The 25,277-nt window shown below is 46.8% G+C and overlaps 1 protein-coding gene across 3 annotated transcripts in view; it reads right to left on the reverse strand.

Annotated features, from left to right (window-relative positions):
- DPYSL2 (dihydropyrimidinase like 2) overlaps nt 1-25,277 on the reverse strand; it is a 124,645-nt gene that overhangs the window by 25,856 nt on the left and 73,512 nt on the right. For all 3 annotated transcript variants that reach the window (XM_027598882.2, XM_027598883.2, XM_027598885.2), the window contains exons 4-6: nt 3,326-3,490; nt 736-797; nt 145-225 (exon numbers count right to left, since the gene is read on the reverse strand). In XM_027598882.2, coding sequence (XP_027454683.1) covers nt 145-225; nt 736-797; nt 3,326-3,490 — 308 coding nt within the window. The remainder of the gene's footprint in view (nt 1-144; nt 226-735; nt 798-3,325; nt 3,491-25,277) is intronic.

Genomic DNA, 25,277 nt, shown 5'->3' on the forward strand with positions numbered 1-25,277 from the left:
AGCCCCATGCCCCAGGACAGGACAGGGGCACCAGGTCACCCTGCTTTTCCTCCTCGCAGCTGAGCTACAGAGCAGCATCCCTTTGCTGAGCCCACCTCTCGCCCTGCAGGTCATGAAGACACCTCGAAGAGGAAAGCGCCGTACCTCTGCAATGATGTCACCGTTTTCTGCGTGGACTTGCGCGATCGCACCGATATCCCGGATCACGCTCAGGACTTCATAGATCTGAGGAGGAAGAGCAGAGATAGGGAGGTCCATCTCCCCATTCGTCCCCGAGTACAGCCACTCCCCTGCTGGCCACCAGGGTCAGAAACAGCACCTGCGGCTACTAAAGCCAGCTCTCTTGACATGCCCCAAGGTCAAGGCTTCTGGTCACCCGGGGCAGAGCAGGACCACTCGAGAATCAAGAGGCAGCATAACCTAAAGGACGTGGAGTAGGGGAGGCTCATGGAGGACACTCGGGCCTGCAGCAGGTTTGCCGAGCAGGCTCTGAGGACACCCCTGGGCCATGCTGTCCCACAGAGGCAGCTCCGAGGCTGACTCCAGAGCCTGGTGGAACACCAATCCAGGGGGGCCAGGGCACTGGGGTCATACCCTCCCTAAGGGTAAAGTTACGCCAGGGCCCTCATCCACCAGCCATTTCCCACGAAGCTAAGGGCAGCTTCCAAGACAACAGCATTGGCCCCGATGTACCAAATACCAGCGAGCTTGTGCAGAAAAGCCAACTTTTCTTACCTGGGAATCAGTTAGCTGGAAGCGATCCTTGAAAGCCATATACACGAGGAAGGAATTTACCCCTAGTGGACAGACAAAATAGAGAGGTGGAGACGTGACTTTAATAAATAAACCAAATAATCTGGAAGCAAATAAGAACAGTATGATACAATGTATATGTGTATATAGAGAGAGACAGAGAGAAGAAGGACAAGAGAGAGACACAGAGACAGAGGTGGAGAAAGAGAAAGAAGGATAAAGCAAATGGGGTAAAATATAAAGAATTGGTGTAAAAAAAAAAAAAAAACTGGGAATAGGGTGCAAAAGTTCTTTTTAGTACCCTGACAGTTCTTCTCTAAGGTTATCAAAATTTAAAGTTGCCCATATTGTATACCCATCCAAATACACAGCAGTGTTATTCACAATAGCCAAAGGGCAAGGGTGTCCACGGACAGATGACTGGATACACGAAATGTCATACAGCCATACGACAGAATATTATTCAGCCTTAAGCAGGAAGGAAATCCTGCCACATGGATGAACCCTGAGGACATGATGCTAAGGGAAGTATGCCAGTCACTAAAGGACAGATATGTAGGATTCCATTAATATGTCAAACTTATAGAGACAGAAAGTAGAATGGGGGTTACAGGGGCTGGAGGAGGTAAGGGATGGGGAGATGGGGGGTTCGTGTTTAATGGGTATGGTGTTTCAGTTTGGAAAGATTAAAAGTTCTGGGGATGGATGATGTGATGATGGCACAACAATGTAGATGTATTTGATGTCACTGAACTGTACATTTAAAAATGACTAAGATGGTAAATTTTATGTTATGCTGTATTTTACCACAATCTAAAAAATTAAAAAATAAAAACAAAAGTTGCCCTCGACTGTTGTGACTTTAAGAAGACAACGAATTAGAAGATTCGGTGGATGAAGATCTATAATAAATGTCTTTTCTTTGGTAAATAGACTGCACGCCAAGCTGATTTTTAAGAAACCTTTTTAAGTAAGAAAGGGTCAAACAAGCTGATGTCGCAATTCTCACCCTGGCATTTCAGAGTCCTTGTCACCCAAGGCACCAGACCAAACATCCCTGCCCCATATCCATCACGATGGTAAACAACTGTACTAACAACCTTCTAGCCCTGCAGCTTAATTCAAGCCACCTGGGGGTGCTGGACGCTGCCCCAGGTTCAATGGCTCGGGACATCCCAGCCTTCTCTCCTGCCAGGCAACAGTTGCTATGGTAACCCTCCTGGCTGATTTGAAGTCGATTCACTTTCAGTATGGAAAGTAAACCCCCTTGAGCCTCAGTATTCTCAAAAGTAAGAAAGGTTAAGGGTTACCTGTTTTCTTTTAGGTGGGACCTTTGTACCAGAATCTTAGGATATCTAGTCCAAAACCCTCATGTGAGAGATGTTTTTGTTTTAATTCAGACTCATAAAATTTAACTAATTCCCCAACGTCATAAGACTCCAGACTTTCATTCTGGGCATTTTCTGCCATATCTGTGGATACCTACCATACCCATGCCTAGAGATTTCCCTCCTGCTATTTTACTCACAACTCATGGTACTTCTGAGCTCAGAAGTCTTAGAACCTGAAAGCAATAGGTGCTTCCCTGACAGTTAAGATCCAATGAGGTCAACATGTCACCCTAGGAGTCTAGTCTATAGCCAAGCTCAAGAGGACCCCAGAAGATGATGGGACTCAGCGATACCACCTCAACTCCCAAGGTTCCTGTGGACAAAACGATCCCGGAGGTACCTTAAGGTAGTCCAGATTCCTCCAGCCTCCCCAGGAATCTTTCAGGGCCCAACCTCTGGAACCCTACTCCCTAAAATAGTCCTATGGAATAAAAAAGACCCGGAGCAGCTGGGTGGCTCAGTTGGTTAAGTGTCTGAGTCTTGGTTTTGGCTCAGGTCATGATCTCAGGGTCGAGCCACTTTGGGCTCTGTGCTCAGTGGGGACTCTGCTTGAGATTCTCCATCTCCCTCTGCCCCTCCTCTCCTACTCTGTCTCCCTCTAAAATAAATAAATCTTAAAAAATAAATAAATAAATCTTAAGGAAGAAAGGGAGGAAGGAAGGAAGGAAGGAAGGAAGGAGGGATGAGGAAGGAGGAAGGAAGGAAGGAAGGAAGAAAGGGTCTTCAGGTTGTCCCAGAGCCTCCTCACCCTCAAATCTATCCTGGTTCTTATGGGTTTGTACAAAGAGCTTGCCTGAGTCCCCCATTCAGCATCCTGGCCACCGGCCCCCACCTATGACTGTCCAGAATCCTCATTGGGATAAGCATTCTCAGCCTCAACTCTGCAACCCGGCTGGGTACAGTTCCCTCAAACCAGTAAGCTGTGAGCCGTTGTTACATAGGAACCGGTCCCCATGGTGAGGCTTGGGTTCTCATGTCCACGAAAGCTTCTACTGCTGCACTGGGTTTGGTCACCTCCAATGGGCACCAGCTGCAGTTCGACCCTCTCTCCTGGCAGGCATGGAGGTGAGGCACAGAAGGGATGTGCAAGCGCGATTCACAGAGCTTTCCTTCACAGAGCTGTGCTGGCTCGTGCACTGAACTGGGAATATCCCCAGGGCCGTTTGGTCAGCACAACCTACCGTGGTCCTTCACCAGGGCCTCCATCTCCTCTTGGATGCCCTTATGCCACTCAGTGATGTCCACGTGCAGAGAGTAGTCACAGCAGGACTTGCTGTCAGCCCATTCCCTCCATTGGTCGAAGGCTGCCAGCAGGCTTGTCCCGGGCTCGGGCACGACATGGTCAACTAGGAAAGAAGAGACACTGGTCGTCACCAACAGAAATTTCAAGGGCCATGGGTCAGCAGCCGTTTTCCCACTGCAACCTTGAACAAGGCTCCTTGGGTTCAAAATCAAGATGGTGATCTCTGTAACCAGCTTCTAAGAATCCACTGAAACCAGCGGACTCCCCAAGAGGAAGAAAGCAGAAAGCAGAAACTTGGCACGGCGTGATCACTCCGGTGAAACCACACACGCACTGCCCAGATCTGATCGCCCAGCTCAAAAGGCCCTGAAAGCACATACCTCGGGCACATTTCATGGACACCGAGTCCTTATGGACAATGGCAGTGTCAAATGGCCAGCCGGAGCTGCCAACCCTTCCCATTTGTTGATAGCTGCCAGTAAGACACCCCACCAGACAGCAAGGAACTTGAAGATGCTGGACCACAGCCACGCAGACTGGGGCTTTGAAAGGTTCCCGGCATATCCAATCTCTCCGCACCGCTCATATTTCTGCCGCATAATACCACTTTGTAATTTAAGGGAGATCTTTCTTCTTAAGAGTTCAAAGCGTCTTTTAAAATGGTGGTTATTGTTATATTGTTACTGAGTTAGGCTGAGATGGAGGACAGGGGACTTTGGACACCGGCTGACCTGAGTTGGTCTCCTGGCTCCACCACCTACCAGCAACGTGCGCTAGGGTAAGTGGCTTAATCTCCACCACCCTGTTTCTGGAGTGGTTTAAAATGGGGATGTGAACTGCCACACACATTTCTTAAGAGGATTGAACAAATCAGCATATCTATCGATCTTTTGTCATTCGCCTATTTAAATCTTCCAACAGTCTCCCCTTGCCCTTAAGATAAAGAATCAAGGGGCACCTGGGTGGCTCAGTTGCTAAGTGTCTGCTTTTGGCTCAGGTCATGATCCCGGGGTCCTGGGATTGAGCCCTGCATCGGGCTCCCTGCTCAACGGGAGTCTGCTTCTCCCTCTCCCACTGCCCCTACTTGTGTTCCTGCTCTCTCGCGTGCTCTCTCTGTCAGATAAATGCTCTCTCGCGTGCTCTCTCTGTCAGATAAATAAAATCTTAAAAAAAAAAAAAAGATAAAGAATGGAGTCTCCAACAAGGTCCACAAGAGTGCCCAGCTTGGCCCTTGCCGACCTCTACAATCTACAAGATCACTCTGGATTATCTCCCACCTTGCACTCTGCTCTCCAACCACGTGGGCTGTCTTTCAGTTCCTGCTCCCTCCTGCCCCAGGGCCTTTGCAGAGGTACTGTATCTCTATGTCTCAGAGAGCTCTCGCCCAGTTACCCTGATGACAAGAGGTTTGCCAGAACAATTACTCCCCATCTTCTGCACAGAGGCACTAAAATATGAAGTGAAAAGACTTTTCCAAGGTCAAACCAAACTTACGCAACAGAGAAGATAAAACCCAGGACTCTAGACACCTAAAGCAATGAATCATTCTTCTAAATAAAATATTAGGTTGTCTACACCAAGGTAAGCAGTTCTCAGCTAAGAAAATGCCAGCCCAGGAACGCTAGTGAGCTCAAATTTCTGAAATGGCTCAAATCTTGCAGATGCTGAACAATAAACTGAGCTTGGTTTTATAGGTCTCCAAAATGTGGACCTCTAAGATGAAATTTCTTTTGATGAAATGTACTTTTTTAAAATAAGTAACAGTATATGTAACTAAATGGGTCCACGCACCACTGGTATTGTAACACATAAGAGTATTTCTCTAGTGAAAGCAACGAGGACGTGCACTTGTAAAGCAAGTCGGTTCCATCTGTAAAATGCTAACATAGAAACCCTGACAAAACAATTCCGATTTTCTTAAATTGTGTCCTCCCCCCCCAAAACACACACACACACACACACACACACACACACACGGGAAGAAGAAGGGGGAGTGGGAGAGGGGAGAGGAAGAGGAGAAGAAAATATGACTCTGTGGCCATCACAGAATCTCCGTAGTCATGTCCCTGGCTTCATCACCCATTCCACCACACCAGCCTGCGTAAGCAACCAGACGGATCTTCTTCAATCTTTCTCCAGGTCCCACCACTCTGCTGATGAATCCCTCAGCAGCTGTCCACCACCCTAAGAGTCAAATTCAAATCCCCTCCCTTGATCCTGCAGATCGGGTCTCACGCCACCATGTACTCTCCACCCCTGGCCCTGCTCACCACCATCAGCCCCCAGTCCTCATACCTTGACCTGCCCGACTCCTCCCCACCTCCAGGCCTTCATACCAGCAGTTCTCTCTCTCTCTCTCTCTCTCTCTCTCTCTGGAAACCCATTCCCTTGGCTCTTTACTTTGGCATCCCCGCCTCCTTGTCACTATACCAGTGTCGCATCCCCATCTGCAGTACCTTCTGACCCCCCTCCCACCCCCGTTCCTCTCATTTGCTATCTGACTCCCCACTAGGACGCAAACTCCCTCAGCACAGGGATTAAATGCTTGGAAAGAGGAAGTGCTCGATAAACGTTTTCGATAAATGAATGAATGCTCCCTTCCAGCTCGCACTCCTCCCAGCAAGATCTGCACAGAAGGAGCCCAGAAGGAGGTGCTCTCCTGGGAACGTGACCAGATTTTTCTGCTCTGCCACAAGTATATGTAAGGTCATCTGGTGCTAAGCTACTCAAACTTGAGTGTGTTTAAGAATTCTCTTGAGAGCTTATGAAAACACAGGTTCCTAGACATCATCCCCGGTTTCAGATTCCGTAGGTCTGCGCTGAAACCTGAGAACTTGCATTTTTAATAATCTCTCTTGGAGCCGATATGTCTGCCTTGGACCACTCTGAACATCACTAACTGAGTGCAAATCTTTTCCCACTTACTTCTCCGACCACCTGAATTCACTCCTGCCCATTTTACCATGAGGGTCCTGTTGTATGACCCACCAGCATGATCACTTACAAAAAAATATCAGGTTCCCTGTGGCTGTAATACGATGGCTTCCCTCCATTTCCAAAAACAGCTCCTAGAGTGACAAACTCTTGCAAATTCAAGACGCAGACAAAGCTGAGGGCTCCAGGGAAATCCACATGTTTCCGCTAAGAACTAATGACACTCAAGAAACGTGGCCACGAAAGGCCTCCTCGTGTTTTCCCACAGTCCTCTTTCCATAGGAGCGCTCTCCGGGGACAAGCTGCTCCAGGGAACAGGGCAGAATGTCATCCTCACTTCCGGAGGGAGAAGAGATTCCCCACTGAAGACACAAGCCTGCAAAGGATTTGCCCAGAACTTGCAGGCCTTTCCTCTGGTGATTTTCCTAAGCTTATCTGTCCCTGCAAGAGCCTGGCTCCTGCCGTGCAGCTGACTTTTTCCCCTTATGTAATAGGTGAGAGAAAGCTCATCAACCCAGCCTTCCACCAGGCAGGGAAGAAAAGGACCCTGGGGTCAGCAAGCTGGTTCTTGCTGAAGTTCTGCCCGGCTGTGTATACTCTTTGGGAACTCTATTTCTTCACGCATAAAACATGGTGAGGGCTGTCGGAGGTTTAAGAAAGCGTGTATGAAAGCACCTGGCAAAATGTCTGGCACACACCGAGTTTTCATTCCCCAGGGATGAACACTCGGAAACATGCTGTGGTTTCAGTGGTAGGCCCGTGAATCTGGTCGATGAGGGAGCCAAGAACATGCCCCGGGACAGTGGCCTGAATCGAGGAGTCACAACCCCAGGGTCCGGAAATGCCTGCATCTAGAAGACACCAGCTACTTCCAAAGAACTATTATTACTTCTCTTAAAACTGTCAAAAGACCCCCATTTTTTTTTAACAGTGTTACTGAAATGTAATTCACATACTACACAATTCACCCATTTACACTGTACGATTCAACAGTGTCTGAGCTAGTCAGAGAGTCATGTAACCACAGCCACAATCTAATTGTGGAACATCACCCAAAAGCGAAACCCCATACCCATCTGCAGTCCTTCCCCATTCCCTCCTAAGCTTGCTGCTCCCAGTCCCAGGCAACCACTGATTTGCTAGCATAGATCTGCCCTGTCTGGACATTCATGTAAATGGAATCACACAGTATGTGGTCTTCAGTGTCTGGCTTCTTTCACTCAGCATCATGTTCTCAACGCTCATCCACATTGGAGCAGGTCAGCCCTCCATTCCTCTTTATTGCCCTGAGTGCTTTTAGTACCCTATTTTTATATTTATAGGATATCAGCAAGGTGCTGGATGCAAAAATAAGTTGCTCCTTGAAAATTCAAATATAGAACTCCTCTGGAGCTTGTAGGATTTAGAAGACCCTACGTTTTTAACTTTTTACTTTGAGGTAACTGTAGGTTCACATGCAGTTGTAAGAGATCCTCAGACTCTCCACCCAGTGTCCCCCAGGAGTAACATCTAGCTACATGTTAACCGGACATCACAACCAGGACATCCGCCTCGACACAATCCAAGACCCCAAGTTTTTAAAAGGCCAGCAGTTGGTGTTTGCGACCAGCTCTCAAGAGGCCCAGAGTTATTGAAAACACAGAGGTGCCAGAAAAGTCATCACTGCAGTCCCTGTCCAGGAATTGAGGTGGCTGAGCAGGAACTCCATCCCAAAAGTCTGCTGGGGAGAAGCAGGTGGAGCAGGAGAAAGAGGGGGGTGGCCCTGCTGGGTCCCTCTCTGGCCCCAGCCCCTCTGAAGTCTCACACATGGTTGCACGGAGGGCAGTAGTTCCAGAAACTCCATTTAGTACACACACCACCCCGCACTCCCTGCGGCATTTACTCTATCAGAATTGCCCATCTCCTGCCTCCCCTTCCAGAACCGTTGCTGCCTCATTCTCTAGTCCCTGCACTTAGCTAGCTATCTGTGCGTCTGCCTCTCCCAGTCTGCCTCTCCCATTCTCGACCTAGATGGAATCAGTGGGCTTGAATTAAAAGCAAACCATCAGGGAGACAATGGTTCATCCATGGGGCATCCAGCTGCTACCTACTCAGCAAGATGCTGGGTGACCTATTCAGCAGAGAATGGCTTTTGTTGGTGGAGAGATAAGAGCCTCCGGGAGCCGCGCCCCCCCCCCCCCACCCCCGGCCTGCCAGTTAGAATAACATGGTTTTGTTCTGGAAAAAAAGCAGAAAGGGAAGAGAAAGCACCTGTCCTTGGGAACATAAGGGATCGCCGGAGGAGCAGTGGTGGAGAAGTGGAGCGAACACCAGTACCTAACCCACAGGGTTCCAGTGAGGTGTAAATGAGTTGGCGTGAGAACTCCCTAGAAGATGCCTGCTACGGAGCCGTGCTCAATAAACACCAGGAGGGAGACAGTGACACTCCTTTGTAAGGAAAACTACCACACATAAACCCCTTCAGAAGTATTTCAGCTGCCTCTAAAGTACACACTTACAGGGCTCCCTACCTGCCTTGCACAAACATACTGCTTCTCCAGCAATGCCAAGAAGCATTTTCCAAAGAGCTGGAACTACCTGGAATGTTTGTGCCTGACATGCTCATCCACAAACCGGTGGCAGTATCATCTCCCAGCACCTTTGTGAGTGCTCAGTGAGGTGGTATTAGTTAACAACAAAGTGCTATTCCAGTATGAGCACATCGTCTTCCCTGTGTCCCCCAGAGCAGCAAGCAGAGGGCTGGCATACAGAAGGTGCTTAATAAGCAGAGGAGAGATCAAACGTCACACATGCCTCTGGCAAGAAAGGTCCTTGGCTGACTCTAGGACCAGAGCACTGAGGAACCTCTTCCTCCAAGGGGCCCAGCCATGGGGCTCTGTGAATGAACACTCCGATCCATGGATCGCTAGCACTCCCTGGGAAAGCTCTTGGAGCAGACAGCTTTCCTGTCCGTCTGCCATATAGACTCACTGAGGCTGGTTGTGAAATCCCAGCCTTCCTGAATGCTGGCAAGGGGACTCACCACAGTGACTACCTTTAACATAAGTGTAATTCACACGCTTCAAAACGGGAGGAACGGTAAAAATAATCCTTATCGAATACTTCCTATGTCTGATGCGATTTCATGCAACTTTCGTGGATTACCTCGTTTAATCCTTACATTGGCCCACTAAGGTTGGAGCCGGTGGGGGTCCCAGTTTTCAGGTGGAGAAGCTAAGAACGGTGGGGTTAAGTAACCCGCTCATATTCCTTAAAATGCAGAGATGCATACAGAAGGTGTGCAACGTTCATACCCCCTGTGCCTCGGCCAAGCAAGGCCCCTGGGAGAACTCTGGGAGGTGGTCAATAATGTGGCCACAGCCGGTACAACGGCTGACCAGCAGAGGTGGAATGCGAGCCCAGGAAGTCTGACTCCAGAGCCTCTACTCTTAAAAAGAGTGGGGAGGGCTGGATCACTGAGATGTGAAATGGAGCCTTATCCCTTTATATTTTATAACTACAGCATGTAGCTCAATTAATTCAATAAACAGAAAACTGTATAATTAGCCCAACAAGTCCAGGGATATTAACTCAGGCTCCTAACTGCTCAACCTTGGAGGCACCAGGGTAATCCCCCCATTTCTCTCTTTGCCAAACTTCCTTTAATGTAATCTTGCTTCTAAAGCCAAACAAGTACAGTCATACAAAGCAAAATGAGCCAGGAGTAATTGTTCAGCATCCAGTGATCACTGCTAGAATCATTAAGCCAGAATCTGGAGGGAATAAGGGCTGAAGCGAAATCCAGTAAAATGTATTTATAAAACAAGCAAACAACCTCTGACGTGATCTGATGATCAGCCAGCTTCGGAGGAAAACAAAGAGGTAGAAGATACAAACCATACCCTTAAAATGTTGAAAATCTAGTTTGGGGGGGAAAAAAAAAAGACATTCAAGAGTGCATGGAGGAAGTGATGTTGCTCCATCCTCAGGCTACCCCCACCCTGCCCTTCTCACCAAGCTCTGCAAAAAGCTGAATGCTGTTGATGTCCCACTTTGTGACCTCTCATTCACTCTCGGCCCACTGCACCCTTGGCTGTAGCGCGCCGACACCCCCGAACGAGCTCTCAATTCTTCCCATCTCCTGGGGACCACCACCGCCCTCCGCTGCATCCTTGCTGCCCACGCCCGCCCCAGCTCCCAGACAGCACTCTGCATGTCTGCCTCTGCTTTTCTCTGAATAACTGTCCCCTGGTCCCTCTTTGGTCCCAACGTTTTCAATGCCAGCGTCCCCAGGAGCTCTGTCCGACTTCATTAAATTCCACTCACATGTCTGACATTTTGGTCCTGAGCCGGGGATCTGAACAGCAGAACCTCAGGCCCTGCTCCAGCTGGCCCGCACAGGGCCCCTTATTTCTTGCTCTTGTCTCTTTTCTGCTCTCCTTGCCCCCAGCCATGTCCTCTCTTTCTCCCTCCTGATCTCCTTCCTCCTCCTTCCTCTGCTTCCTGCAATCTTCCTCAGTGCATCTTGGGCTCAGCATTTGACAGGTGACAGATCTGGGGACTGGGACTCTCTTCAGTCTCAGGCAAATCCTGGGATAAGCAGCTGGGAGCAGGGCTACGGCACCTGCCGGGCTGGCTTCTGCCACGTGAAGGGAGCTGCCCATCTAGAAGCTGGGGGTGGGCACCAGGAGCTTCCCACCTGCCGTCCATGCCTCCTGCCCACCCATTTCCCTTCCTGTGGCCTGCGCCTGCCAGAATGAAATTGCCATTCCTTCCAGGCTGCTGGAAGATGACTCTGGGAGTCCAGGAGCTAGAGCTGGAGTCTGGGGGTGGGAAAGGAGAGGTGGGGAGCAGGCCAGAGAAGGCCCAGCTTCCAAACCCAGCATTCTTTCGGATTCTAAAGACGATCCCGGAAAGACATCCTGAGCTTTCCTCCATCTTCACAACTTGACACCGGCATAACCAGAGCTCCCCACATTAGAGAAATACATCCACTCCTGCAGAAGTATATAACTTCATACCGCTGTTCGCATTTATTTGATGGCAAGAATATCAACCTCACACGGGTACGGCTTTTCCACGATTCACGAAGTGCTAGCACAGGCCTTACCTCACTGGATGCTTACACTAGGGAGGCAGACATGTTTCCGATGCTGACATCACAGACGAACTGTGGCCGTGAGACTTGCCTGTTATCAAGCAGACACAAACTCACAGAGCTGGAGTCTAACCCCCGCCTTCCTTCACAGCCTTTACGAATGGCCACCTTCTTGGCGTGTCTATGAATACCACTCACCTCAACTCTTCAAACCTAGGCTGTTTTCTAACATCGAAAACATCTGCAGCAGGTTCACTTACATGCACAGCTAATGACCTTAACCGAGTGGACAGAGGAGGAAATGGCCAATGTGAGCCAGTGACAGTCAATTTGGGATGTCAGATAAAAAGCTTGTCAAAATGTCCGCACCTCGTAAAACCCTTTTCTTTGAGGCCTGGCGTAACCCTGCACATGGCCTAGCGAGCGCATGGCCCGCAAGATCAAAGGCCAGGCTAATGAAATCTGTGTGTGGCGATAAAGGGTCATTTATAACGTGTAAATCCTTTCAGAGTGACAAACCACACCATGGGCAGAATCCTCTCCCTGACTTAGCAAGGGCAGACGAGGAGAGACTGGGGGAGTCTGAGAGCCCATCTGTAGGCAGCACAGGCTCAGCCTTCCCAGTTCCCAGGAAGGGCCCATCAGAGTCGACCAGGGGGGCTTGGGGAGGGAGAGAAGAAAGCCACTTCCCCAAGAAGGGTTTACTTCAAAATCAGCCTCTGGGGTAGGACTTGGTAGTTTGCTCTAAATTCATTCAGAAAGGATGTGCCTGGGCTGTGTAGTGCCCACGGGGAAGGTTCCATCAAACCATGAATGGTGAGAACAAATCTGTGGGAGCACTGTTTAACCACCAAGAATGCTTAAAGGCCTTCAACTGTTGGTGCGCAATGACGCTCCTGAGTGCCCGGCAGTCTGTCTAAGTCTGGCAGATTCTCCATGAAGACGTATCAGTGGCAAGAAGCAGGTTCAGATCCAGGATGCTTAGAAATTGCTCTTTTTCCTGATGAGGAAATCTGAGTCCCAGGGAAGTTTCAAGAGTTGCTAAAAGATACATGAGATCAGTAATACCAGAATTAATCCTAGGTCTGAAGCCAAAATCTGTACTCTTGCCTTTACTTTATATATATATATATATATATATATATATATATATATATATATATATATATATATATATATGGAAAAATAGTACCTATAATCCCACCGTCCTAATAGTAGCCATGAATCTTTTTCTCTATCATCTTCCAGATCCGTCTTGTGCATGTATTTTATACGGGGGTAATGACAGGGCACATTCACATTTCCTTAATTCCATGTTGCCTTTACAGTCTTCATAATTCCATTTTTTTCTAAGAGCTGTTTTGGGAGGAATCTCCTATAACTTTCTGAACCATCCCCCTCTGTTGACTCTGTAGACTGCTTCCAGTTTTCCCGTGTTACATAATGTTCTCAGGAGCACATTGACGCAAATACCTCTCCCCTCTTCTAGGTGCTTTTCTCTGGAGAGGGTCCGAGAGCCGGGATGAACTAGGGTTCTTAATACAGATGACCACATTGCATTCCAAAAGTGTCACCCCTTCATGCTGCCACCAGCAACACATCAGGATGTCACCCAGCCGATGCTGGTATTTTCATTTTATTTGCTTACTATTTAAGGGGGTAAGAAACAAAGCTCTTTTCACTCTGCTATGCTGTCTTCTCTGTTTCAGAGAAATGGCCACCTTCCAAGACCCAAATCGGGAACTGAGTAATACATGAGAGACCAGACCAACCAGCTGTACAAAGAAGTTACTGACAATTTAACAAGAACATGATTAAATGGCCACGTCCACCATCTTAGCTCTGGTACCCCCTCAAATCCTTCCCCCAGCTTTCCCCCAGGACGCTGAAGACAACGCCCACCAAGGCTGCCTTGCCAAGCATCCGAGATGTAGGTAGGGCAGCGGGAGAGCTGGAGAGGGCCCAGGCCCCCCGGCCCCAGGTGCACAGAGAGAGAGGCTGAGCTTTGTCTCAGCTCCACGTATGTTCACAAGACAGGCCCTCAAGAGGAAGTGCCATCCCCAAAGCAGGATGATGAAATCGTGGCCCAGGGAGAAGGCAAGGAGAGCCAGAGGTGAAAATCCCAGCCAAATTCGTTAGAATGCAAAGCTGCAAACTTCAGATCCATGGAGAATCTCTCCAAGAGATGTTGAAATCATCGGCTAACAGCGGGAGAGGTTTCTGTTTCCTGTAATTAGACAGGCATTCCGAGTCTGAAGAAAAGCCAGGTTTATGGCATCTCCTATCCATGCACTGGTGGGAAAACCACAAAGTTGGCTTCAGGCTAGTGTTTTGATCCTGGAATTCCTCGGAGCATCGTGAAGTCCTGGAGAGTGACTCCTCCCTCCAGGGCTTCACAGGCCCCGCGGCTTGCTGGCTCTCAAATGCCCTGCTCGGACCACTGGGCCTCTGTACCACCATCTGTAAAGCTGGGCTCTCGCTCATGAAGGAAATGCCAGAGAACCAGGCAACAGTACTGTGTGGGGCATGGTCTCTGATGCTGTTAAGTGTCCATGCTGAACATGCTGGAAACACAGTGTGATGAAAACTCACAGGCAGGGGCCCTGGGTGGCTCAGTCGGTTAAGCATCTGCCTTCGGCTCAGGTCAGGATCTCAGGGTCCTGGGATCGAGCCCCACACATCAGGGAGCCTGCTTCTCCCTCTGCCTGTTCATGCTCTCTCTCTCTCTCAAATAAATAAATTTTTTTAAAAAAAGGCAAGAAAGGAAGAAAAAAAAAACCCCACAGGCAAGTGTGCTGCTGAGGTACAGGCTCCACAGCTCACCTGTCCGGGCCTGAATCCCCGGCCCTGCCACCGACTAGGTTCTAGGACCTTAGGCAAGTTACTTTAAAAAAAAAAAAAAAGAAAGTGCCTCAGTTTCCCCATCTGCAAAATAAGAAGAGCAACAGTGGCTTCTTCCTGGGATAGGGGTGAAAAGCATGAACTCCGTAGTCAGACTGCCCGAGGCGGCGTCCCAGCTCTATCATCCATCCCTGAGCTGTATAACCTCAGCAACCTTGTCCTTCTCTGCGCCTCAGTTTCCTTACCTGTAAAATGGAGATTTATTTAATGGCACCCACTCACAAGGTTGTTATGAAATAGTATTTGTAAAGGGCTAAAGACAGTGCTTGAGCAAAAGGTCTTACATAAGCATTCGTTAACTTAAAAGCAAAATAGGATTGTCTTGAGGATAAAAGTCTGCTTGAACCAATTCCTGGCACGAAGTCAGCCTTCCCTAAATGTTCCACTTTACTGAGAGGCATCACACAAAGGGGCCAGGGCTTCGGGCATCTTGGGGGCAGAGAATCTAGGAGGCCGAGGGTATTCTCCAGTGCTGCAGGTGGGCCAGGGGGCAGGGGAAGGGCTCCGCAGGGTAGGCTCAGGTAGAAAACCCACGAGGAGTAACAGGATATGGGAAGGGACAGGAGAAAGTCCTTACTGAAAGGAGGCCACAAGAAAGGCATGGAACTTTAAGTCTTTTGCATAAAATAGAATAAGACCAAGACAAGCAAAACAGATCTGTCCTGTTGATACAGCAAGTAGGCACTGGCTATAAAACACAGTAATTGCGAATGCAGGAAGAATCAGAGACCCTCTTTCAAGCAACATAAATGTAGACTTTTCACCTCCCAGGGAACCTCCCTCCCTAAACCCCTGGATACTACAATGGAAACAATCTTCCTATCAAATGGAATGTATTAGGAATGAATAAATTCATCCCCCATTTTATTATGAGTCAAATACAAGAAAAACAACCCAATCAGAACAGAAAACATAAACCATTAACAGAGTCCATGTAACTCCAATCACAAGCAAAGAAACCTGGGCCTACCCTAGAAACATCAGTTAAGTCTCCAGCTGGCTTCTAAAACAATGCAACAATTTATATTTTCAAAAACCCCTAGGGATATATGGGCACCACAGGCTGGGATCCAGGATCTGGTTCTCCCCGGTCCCCTTCGGGGAGGAAAGGACCTAGCAGGAGGTGAGCTTCCTAAGAGCTGCTAGCAAAGGCAGCCCGGGGGTCTGCAGATTTCCTGAGCACACCCGCTCCCATCAGCTCTGTTTACAAGACCCAATATCCTGGACACCTGCATGCGGACGCAAGAGTGTGTGCATGTGTGCATGTGTTATGTGTGTGTGCATGCCTGTGTGAGCATGATAGGGACTGCGGGGTAGGAGGTGAGCTCCCTCTGCCTCCCGGGGCCTTCAGGCTGCTTTAAGGAAATGGAGACGTCCCTGTTTTTACCACAAAGTCTGCCATAAAATAAAATCCAGACTACGAACAAATTACAGAAAGAGTGGGGTGCCTGAGTGGCTCAGTCGTTAAGCATCTGCCTTCGGCTCAGGTCATGATCCCAGGGTCCTGGGATTGAGCCCCGAATCGGGCTCCCTGCTCTGCAGGAAGCTTGCTTCTCCCTCTCCCACTCCCCCTGCTTGTGTTCCCTCTCTCGCTGTGTCTCTCTCTGTCAAATAAATAATAAAATAAAATCTTTAAAAAAAAAAAAATTACAGAAAGTGCAAGAAAAAGTAAGGAGCTACAGGGACCGTCGGGGGTCAGGGCGCAACAACCTGCAGGGTCTCCATGTGGCACTGGTCCGACTCCACGCCGAGGAGCTCCACTTCCAGAGAGGGGCGGCAGCTAGCGGCGCCGGGCCCAGATGAGGTGGCCGGGGAAACATGTGAATAATGACACTTCCTCTGTTTGTCTCAGCTTTTGGTTGCCCAGGGCTACCGGACCACAGTTTCAGTGCTGGCTTGCCAAAAATAAGAGATTACAGGGCTGTGTGGAACATCATGAAAAAATAAAAGTCACACTGCAAGGCTTTCACGTGCAGAGTGGGTTTGTCTCAGTTTTCCTTCCTGCTGGTCCCTCGCTGGAAAGGGAATCCAACTATAAACTCAAGGACCTGCGGCTTCCTAGTTAGAGCCCAACAGAAACCCATGTACTCACATACATAATGGGTAGAACTGTGTCCAATGCTACAGCCAAAGACCCAAGGTCAAGGTCAACAACAGGAAAAAACAGGAAGCAAATTAAAGAAACAGAGTCATGTTTACATTCTTATTTAAGTAGCTAATCAGACAAACCCTATGACCTGATTACAATCATCTTTGTGCGGAAATAGGGTCTTAAATAATGTTCACGCCCACTGTATTTCAGGACGTCATTTATGGATACACACCAAATAATATAAAAAAGACAAGAGCATCTAGTTCAAGTAAGAACCGACATGTACGCAGGACTCTAATAAGCTAACGAGCAGCTAATCCACCCTTGTACAAAGCTGCTGAGACAATCTCCCTGTATCTGGAGAAGAACGTTATCAGCTATTGGTTTGGAGCTCAACCCAGAAACAAAAACGTGAGGCGCCTGGTATCTATTCTGTTTATTCCAATGTTGCACAACTGTCTTCCTTGCATCCCCTCCAAAGAAAGTTGGGCAGGGAAGGAAGAGTTGGTGATGTCATATGTTGACTGGGCCCTATCTAGAGCCAACATAATTGACGGGTGTTTTCCTCCTAGGAACCTGGACTGAATTCAAAAACACAGCATAACATCTCTGGAGTCTGAACCATGGTCATTGTACCATCATGTGCTCTCCATCTCAGGCTGAGGGCTAACCGTTCAATGGGTCTTTTCCCCTAGTCGATTAATAAGACTCTGAATAACAGCCAATGTATCCGGACAATGAGGTTTAAGCCTGATAAGGGAACCAGTTGTTCAGGGAGTCTTTTTTTTTTTTTTTTTTTTTTTTAAGAGAGGGAGAGACAGAAAGAGAAAGAAAGTGTGTATGCGCCAGAGCAGGGTGATGGGGGTGGGGCAGAGGGAGGAGAGAGAGAATCCCAAGCAAACTCTACGCTCAGCATGGAGCCGGAGGCAGGGCTCGATCTCACGACCCTGAGATCACAACCTGAGCCAAAATCCAGAGTCAGATGCTCAACCAACTGAGCCACCCAGGCACCCCCAGGGAGCCTTTCATTAAACCTCACAACTGTGTGGGTAGTTTAAAGTTCACCAACACCAGCCTCCACCACTGTACATAAAATTCAAACACTTCCTCACATTATGTTCTCTTCCTTCCCAGGAACGACAGGGGTAAGAGGTAATACCCAGATGCAAAGGAGGGTTCCAAGGAAACTTTTCTTTTTATAAAATTCCTTTAAGTGAAAAAGTACTTAAATGCCAAAAACCTGGAAAACAAGAATTTAGGGAAAACCCAAAATTCTCTGTTATTTCATCATCCAAAGAAAATACATACTGATGTATGTCTACCCAATCTTTATTCCTACCCACTTATATATTCTTTACAAAAGTGGTATCCTAATTTTACAGTCTGTAAATTACATTTCGATAAGGCTCTTTTTTAGAAAAAGTAGTACGAAATTGGACATAGCGATCATGGTGTGCTTTCTTCCATCAATATACTGCAATATACTGTGAACATGTTCATATTAATATATATTTCCCACTATGGTTTTTAATGACCACATACTACCTTTTCGTACAGATAGCCATCATTTATTTAGCCTATCACCTATTTTGCTCATTTAGCTTGTTTTTAATTTTTTCTCATTATAAAGATTACAATGAACACCCTTAGAGGGAACTGTTGCACATCGGTAATTCAGAGTCAAACGATATGAATATCCTCTGCTTATACATTGTCAAAGCTCTTGTTAGATATTGTCTTACTGCCCTCCAGAAAGGCCATACTCAGCCTCAATTGCAGGGTGCCCATTTCACATTAACAAGGTATTACAATTCTTTTCAATATTTGAACATTTAGAAGACAAAAACTTAGCTTGTTGTTATTTTAATTTGTATTTTGTATTATTCAGTTGAATACTTTTTCATAAGTGTAATGGTAGAATTATTTCTTCTTTTGTGAATACCATGTTCATATCCTTTAGTTTTTCTCTTAGTGTTCTTCTTATTACTGAAATGTTAAGATTTCATATTTTAAATGCATCAACCCTTTATCATATTTTGCAAATCTAATTTCCTATTTCTGATGCTCCTTTTAATTATTTTACTCTGATGATGTCTTTTTCATTTCTATGTTGTCAGATGTCTGTCTTTCCTGATTCTACCTCCGATAAAATATCTAAAGTACAGGACTCTTCCTCTGTATTCTCTTCTGGTTCTCTTTTGACTTTGTTGTTTAAATTTAACTTAACCCATCTGAAAGGTATTTGGATATAGGATGTAAGGTGCAGAATTTACCTTTCTTTGTTTTTCAAATGGTTAGCTACGCCAGCATAATACTAGGACTGTGCCCTCATTTCACCATGAGCTTGAAATGTTCCTTTTTTCATACACTAAATACTTAGACACAGTTGGTTCCATTTACGGATTTTCTGCTTCATCTCATTGATGTAGATGTCTCTTCTGGAGCTAGTGCCATTCCACTTTATGACATTTTTTATAGTTTTTAAAATATCCCATTAAGCATGGCTTCCTGCCCTTCTTCATTATTTTCTTTTTAAAATATTTTCTTGGCTGGGCGCCTGGGTGGCTCAGTTGGTTAAGCGACTGCCTTCGGCTCAGGTCATGATCCTGGAGTCCCTGGATCGAGTCCCACATCGGGCTCCCTGCTCAGCAGGGAGTCTGCTCCTCCCTCTGACCTTCCCCTCTCTCAAGTGCTCTCTCTCTCTCAAATAAATAAATAAATAAAATCTTTTAAGATATTTTCTTGGCTTTTACTGTCTGTTGATTCAGTCAAGTGTCAAAAAACCAAAATACCTTTTGAGGTTTTGCTTGGAATCACACTGAATTTATAGATTAATCCCTAAAGAATTTGCTTCTTTACAGTATTAGGTCTTTCTATTCATTAACATTACATATTTTTTTTATTCGTGTCTTCTCTCTGGTCCCATATGTAAGAATGTATTCTTGTAATTCCCAGTTATTTTATATTTTGTATAGCTATTATGAATGGGATTCTTAAATTATATTTTCTAGTTGGTTACTTCTGGCATAGGAGAAAGCTGTTAATTTTGAATACATATTTTTAAACTGATCATCTTAATAAACTCTCTTCTTAGATCCAATACTTCCTTCAGCGAATTCCTTTGAATATTTAAGGCCATCCAACAAATAACAATCATTTTATTTTTCCTTTCCAATATTTTCACTGCTTATTTTTCTTGTCTTATTACATTGGCTAGAACTTCCAGAACAATGTAAATAACAAAGATAATAACTGGCATTCCAGTCTCTTACTCAGCAGGGAGAGAGACACTGAAGTATGTGCTGGGTCAGCGCTAGTACTCCTGCCCAAGTTCCATGGTCCAGAGACCTGATGCAAAATTAAAGTTCAAACCAAAGAGAAGACACTGGCTTCTACACACTTTTCACAATGAACAAAAATGCCTTTGAGGAACACATAAGATACCGGATACTAAAACAGGCCAAATGAAGACAATGCTAATATTTCCTATGGTAAATACAAGACTTGACAGGGAGAGAATTAGAATGGAGATGGTCAGATGTCAGATTTTTCCTGGGACCTACACTGAAGGAGTGCCAAAAGCATAGTGGCCGTGGAGCCCAACGGGCAGCCAGCAGCTGATTTCCTAGCTCTGTGCTTCCTCTGACTCTCTCCAGAGGAGGGAGATACATTCTCTCACGCATGCATTCACCTCCTCTTTCCCCAACTGGGCCCATTTCCCCCTCCTCTAAGAAGTCTTCCGAGACCATCCAGATGGAAACTGTCCACTTGCCCTTCGGACCTGGTAGAGTACTCATCTGGCTTTTACCTCCTCCATGGCATAATTTCCAAGACACAATGACACCTCACTATCCAAATCTGGCCACCTGACTCCTCACTCAAGCTCCATAAAATTGCCCCAAAATACTTCTATTCAGTCAAAACAAACTGCTCTCAGGGAAGGGTGGTTATAGAATTTCACTCAGTGCCTGTCTCCTCCTACTTTCACACAACAGTGAGAGTCTCAGTCATTTGGTCCCCAAGTAGAAGGAAGACTTGAAACATGAACTTAAATGAGGGAGGGTGGCAACCACAGTCAGATACACTAACAGCACTAAGAAGGACAGGAGGGAGGAGGCAGGAAAATGATGAAATGGAGACCAAATATTCCCAACAGCTAGAGACCATTTGTGGGAGTTGTTAAAAGCCCAATTCTCTGAAGGCAGCACGGTGCTCTAACACAGATCCTAACAATAACTCAGAGGCACCAAGAGAGGCTTAAATTATGTTCCATTCCCTTCACTTAGAAGGAACCAGGCACTACCCCTGAGGAGGTTTTTTGTTTGTTTGTTTGTTTTTTTAATGCATGAGAACAACAAAGAACATTTATTTTATATTATTTTATTTTGTTTTAAGTAAACTCTATGCCCAACATGGGGCTCGAACTCACAACCCTGAGATCAAGATTCACATGCTCTACCAAATGAGTCAGCCAGGTGCCTTTGGAGAGATATTTTTCATCAAAAGAGTTAAAAATCCTTTTGTTTTAAAGGGTACAAAGGAGCCTTTCAGAAAGGAAGGGATTAACATTTATTGTGTGCCAAGCATATGCTCGGCAGTTTGTATAATCTATCAAATTTAAGCTGCACAGTAACCTTGAAACCTCGTATTACATATCAGAAAAACATGGCTAAGAATTACTATATGATTCAGCAACTCCACTTCTGGGTATGTATCCCGAAGGATCAAAAGCAAGGACTGCAACAGGTATTTGCTCATAGAAGATTGCTCACAAGAGCCAAAAGGTGGAAACAACCCAACAGATGCCCGTCAACAGATGAGGAGCCTGAAAAATATGGCATATCCATACAATGGACTATCACTCAGCCTCTAAAAGGAAGGAAATTCTGACACATGCACCAACATGGATGGACCTTGAAGACCTTATGCTGAGTGCAATAAGCCAGGCACAAAAAAGGACAAATATGTATGATTCAACAATTCACAGTCAAATTCATAGAGACAGAAAGTAACATAGCTGTTGTCGGGGGCTGTGGGGAGGGGGGCCAGGGAGTTAGTGTTTTAACAGGTGTAGAGTTTCAGGTTGGGAAGATAAACAAGTTCTGGAGATGGACGGTGGTGATGGCTCCACAACAATGGGAACGTACTTAATGCCGCTGAGCTGGACACTGAAAAATGGTCAAAATGTTAAACTCTCCGTTATGTATGTGTTAGGGTCTTTAAAAAAAAAATAAATTAAAAAGGAAGAAATAGAAAACTGTGGCTCAGAGAAATAAAAAGGACTTGCCCAACTGGTGTGCAGGGAAAGCAGAACTCAAACACCATCCGGGCAAATCCGGAGCCCATCTGTCAGTCACACCTCCCCAGGACCTGCCCTGCGCCTAAGGCTGCAACTCCTGAAGACCTGTCCCTGCACAAGGAGGGTTTCCCGTCAATGCCCTGGTTCTGTGCTCCAGGAACTGACTCTCTACAACCTGGAGTCCCTCAGCATTGCCTTTGACAGGACGGGCTAGATTGTGATGATAAATGAAAGGGAACAGAAACTGGAGAGGAGCAGGAAAAAAACAGGTGGCAGGGGCTCTCCTTTGACCACAGAGATCAGCGGCAACACCCCTGCCCCCCCAACAGGATGCTCTCTACAGTGTACCCTTCCCCAGCAGCCTCCACTCCCCACTCCCCTTCCTTCTAGACTCCTCCCACGCCCTTTAGGCTAAAACTTTTTTTTTTTAAATACCCAACAAGACTGATTTACTTATTCTAAAATTCTAAAGCATGCCAGACTCTTATTTACCAGGTCCCACATGCCTCAATCCATTCATCCATGCCTTGCTTTTGGCTGGACACCTCCTCCTGCTGCCCACCCCACAACCGAAATCTAGGGCAAAATCCTGACCCGCCTTCAAGCCTCGGCGGAAGTCTCCCCTGACCCTCTCAGGCTGATTTTAAAGATTTCTTCTTCTCAGTTGCCCCTGAACCTTACTGTTGGGATTACCACATTACATGGTAAGCTTTCATTTGCTGGTCTCCCCAAGAGCCTGCAAGTTCTTTGAGAACAGGGACCACAGCTCTAATGCCTAGACGGGTACCTACCAAGTGGCATAACAAACATCAGCTGAATGGATGAATGAACAGGGTTTTCTTAGCAGGGGAAACCACAGCACTAATTAACTTTGTTTAAACAAAGCAATAGCTGTGATGGCACGGGGAAAGTGACCACATCCTCGTTAGCGCCCTCCACCAGCCCACATGAATGCAGCCTCAGCCGCCTAAGCACAACACTGTCAGTTCTCAGATCCAGCAGGTTCTCATCGCCGTTACATCAGAAACATCCAGAAAGCAAACGATGGAGCCACCTCAAATCCAGCGCACGTCCTGAAACCACGTTCACATGTCTGATGTCCGCCCCCCCCAGATGACAGAGACCCAGCAACATGCCACCAGATGACCAAGACGTGAGTCTGCGTCTGGCCTTGTACTAGCTGGGTGGCCTTGGGGAAGTCACTTAACCTCTCTATTCTGCAATTTCCTCATGGGAAGGGGGGGCATTTCTCGCCCTATCTTACAGAATGTGAAAAGGAGGGTGCCAGGAGAGAGCAGCTGTGTGCAAAGGGCTCTGTAACTATCAGTTCAGAAGGTAATTATTTCCTATGGGCGGGGGGGGATGCCCATCTGAGGCAGGAATGGACTGGCCCGGGAGATCTCCAGTACTCAGTCAGGAGTTCCCCGGGCCTGGCAGGCTAAAGAGCCTCTGCCAAGTTCCCTCCCTGGCAGAGGGCAGTGACCTGCCCATCCCACCATAAAGCAGAATGAAGGATGGTCACAAAGGCAGCAAAACAGGACTCACTCTGGGCCATGCGGTGAGACAAGAACCAATCTGGAGGGGGCAGAGGCAGCCAACCAGGAAAGTGAACCCTGCTTTTCTGGGGTAGACCTGATTTTAGTGATTCTGTCTCATAGAGAGGAGCATCCCTGTACTTGTCACATCAGATGCCCACATGCAGGACTAGGAAAACATAACTCAAAACCAAGTTCTCACATCACAGATCAAGACAAGTGTGACTAAGAGGCAGGGAACAAGCAGACTGGCCCCAAAATAAAGCCCTAGAGTCAAACCACAATGACATACCCCCTTCCCGCCCCCGCCCGCCCCCGCCCGCCCTCAGCTCCCCGGATGGCTGTGATCAAAACAACAGACAATAACAAGTGTTGGCAAGGCTATGGAGAAATTGGAGCCTTCCTACACTGCTGGTGGGAGCAGAAAATGGTACCACTAGTGAAGTTTGGCAGGTCCTTGGAAAGTTAAAGATAGAATTAGCATAAACCCCAGCACATCCTCTCCTGGATATATACCCAAGACAAGCGAAAACATATGTGCACATACAAATCTGTCCACCCACTGAACATTATATCACTCACAACAGCCACAGAGTAGAAACAACCCAAATGCCATCAACTGGTCGACGGATGAGCAAAACGTAGTCTATCCATACAACACGCTACTCTTCAGCCACACAAAAGAATGAAGTGCTGATTCATGCTATGACAGGCATGAGCCTTGAAAACGTTCTGCTAAACACAAGAAGGCAGACACAAAAGGCCACATGTTATATGATTCCATTTATATGAAATATCCCAATCCACAGAGACGAAGAGTAGCTGAGTGTCTGGCATGAGTTAGGGGTGGGGAGTAGCTGCTAACTGGTATGGAGTTTCTTTTTTGGGGGTGGTGAGAATGTTCTGACATCAGATGGTAGTGATGGCTGCACAATTCTATGAATATACTGAAAACCACTGAATTATACACTTGAAAAGAGTTAAGTTTTGTGGCCTATAAATTATATACAGATTTTTTAACTTTTAGAGAGTCAATATAGTTTGTGCAAACCAACATATAAATAATAAATAATGAGTGAATGAAGGAAGGAAGCAAGCAAGCCTGAACTAATGAGACTCTGTTACTCAGCATCTCTTCTTGATGAAATTCCTAGGAACAAGCAGAATGGTTAGGCAGGTTTTAGTGCAAACTGCCTTCAGGACAGAGAATGAGAAAAGGCAAGGGTCAAGCCAATCCATGAAGCGGGAACACAATCAGGAAAATAACATTTTCTGGCACAGTCATGGATGGAAAACCCAACAGTTGCTAGAGGCCACCTTTAACTGGCAAGGAGACAATGGAAATCGGGGATTTATGTCATAGAAACAGAAATGTTGCATGGAACATGGTCTCGGGATCATCTGACTCTCAGAACTGAGACATAAAAGTCATATGCCTAATCCCTCAAGCCAAAGGCAGCAGGAATATAGTTGGATAAAAACTTTCCGTCCCCCTAGAGAAGAGAATCTATTTCTTTTTTATTTATCAGATTTTTCCAGTCTGTCTTTCTAAGGCTAAGAGGCTTGGCCATTTAATGAAAACCCCCGTTTTACCACAAAGAGGAATGACACCTTTTCCAGCTAGTCTCTAGAAAGGAAGCTTTTCCACAGAGATGAGCTTTGCACAGAAGCTTCTCTTCGTGAGAAGAATGAGGGAACTTCCGCCAGCATTCACTGCTGGTAGTGAACGAAAATGCACATAAGACACGCTGGTACAGAGAGAAACATGCCCCGTGGGGGACAGGGCACAGCAGCGGTCTCTGTCCTAACCCCAAGGTCACCCACCTCCTGGGCTTTGGTCTCCCTGCTGCAAAATGAAGAGACAGCAATAAACGATCTCTAAATCCCAGACACAGCCCTCACCTGGGGCTCAAAATCAGGTGTTGCACTATCATCCATCCGCCAGGAGCAAAGAGTTTGGTGTTAAAATTTTACCTGTCCTTGGAGCCAGCCATTATTTAAAAGTACCTTTTTCTAATTAAACAAATGGGCCTTTTCCCAGAATATAAGGGA

The sequence above is a fragment of the Zalophus californianus genome, chromosome 2, assembly GCF_009762305.2.
Source record: "Zalophus californianus isolate mZalCal1 chromosome 2, mZalCal1.pri.v2, whole genome shotgun sequence".
NCBI classification, from domain to species: Eukaryota; Metazoa; Chordata; class Mammalia; order Carnivora; family Otariidae; genus Zalophus; species Zalophus californianus.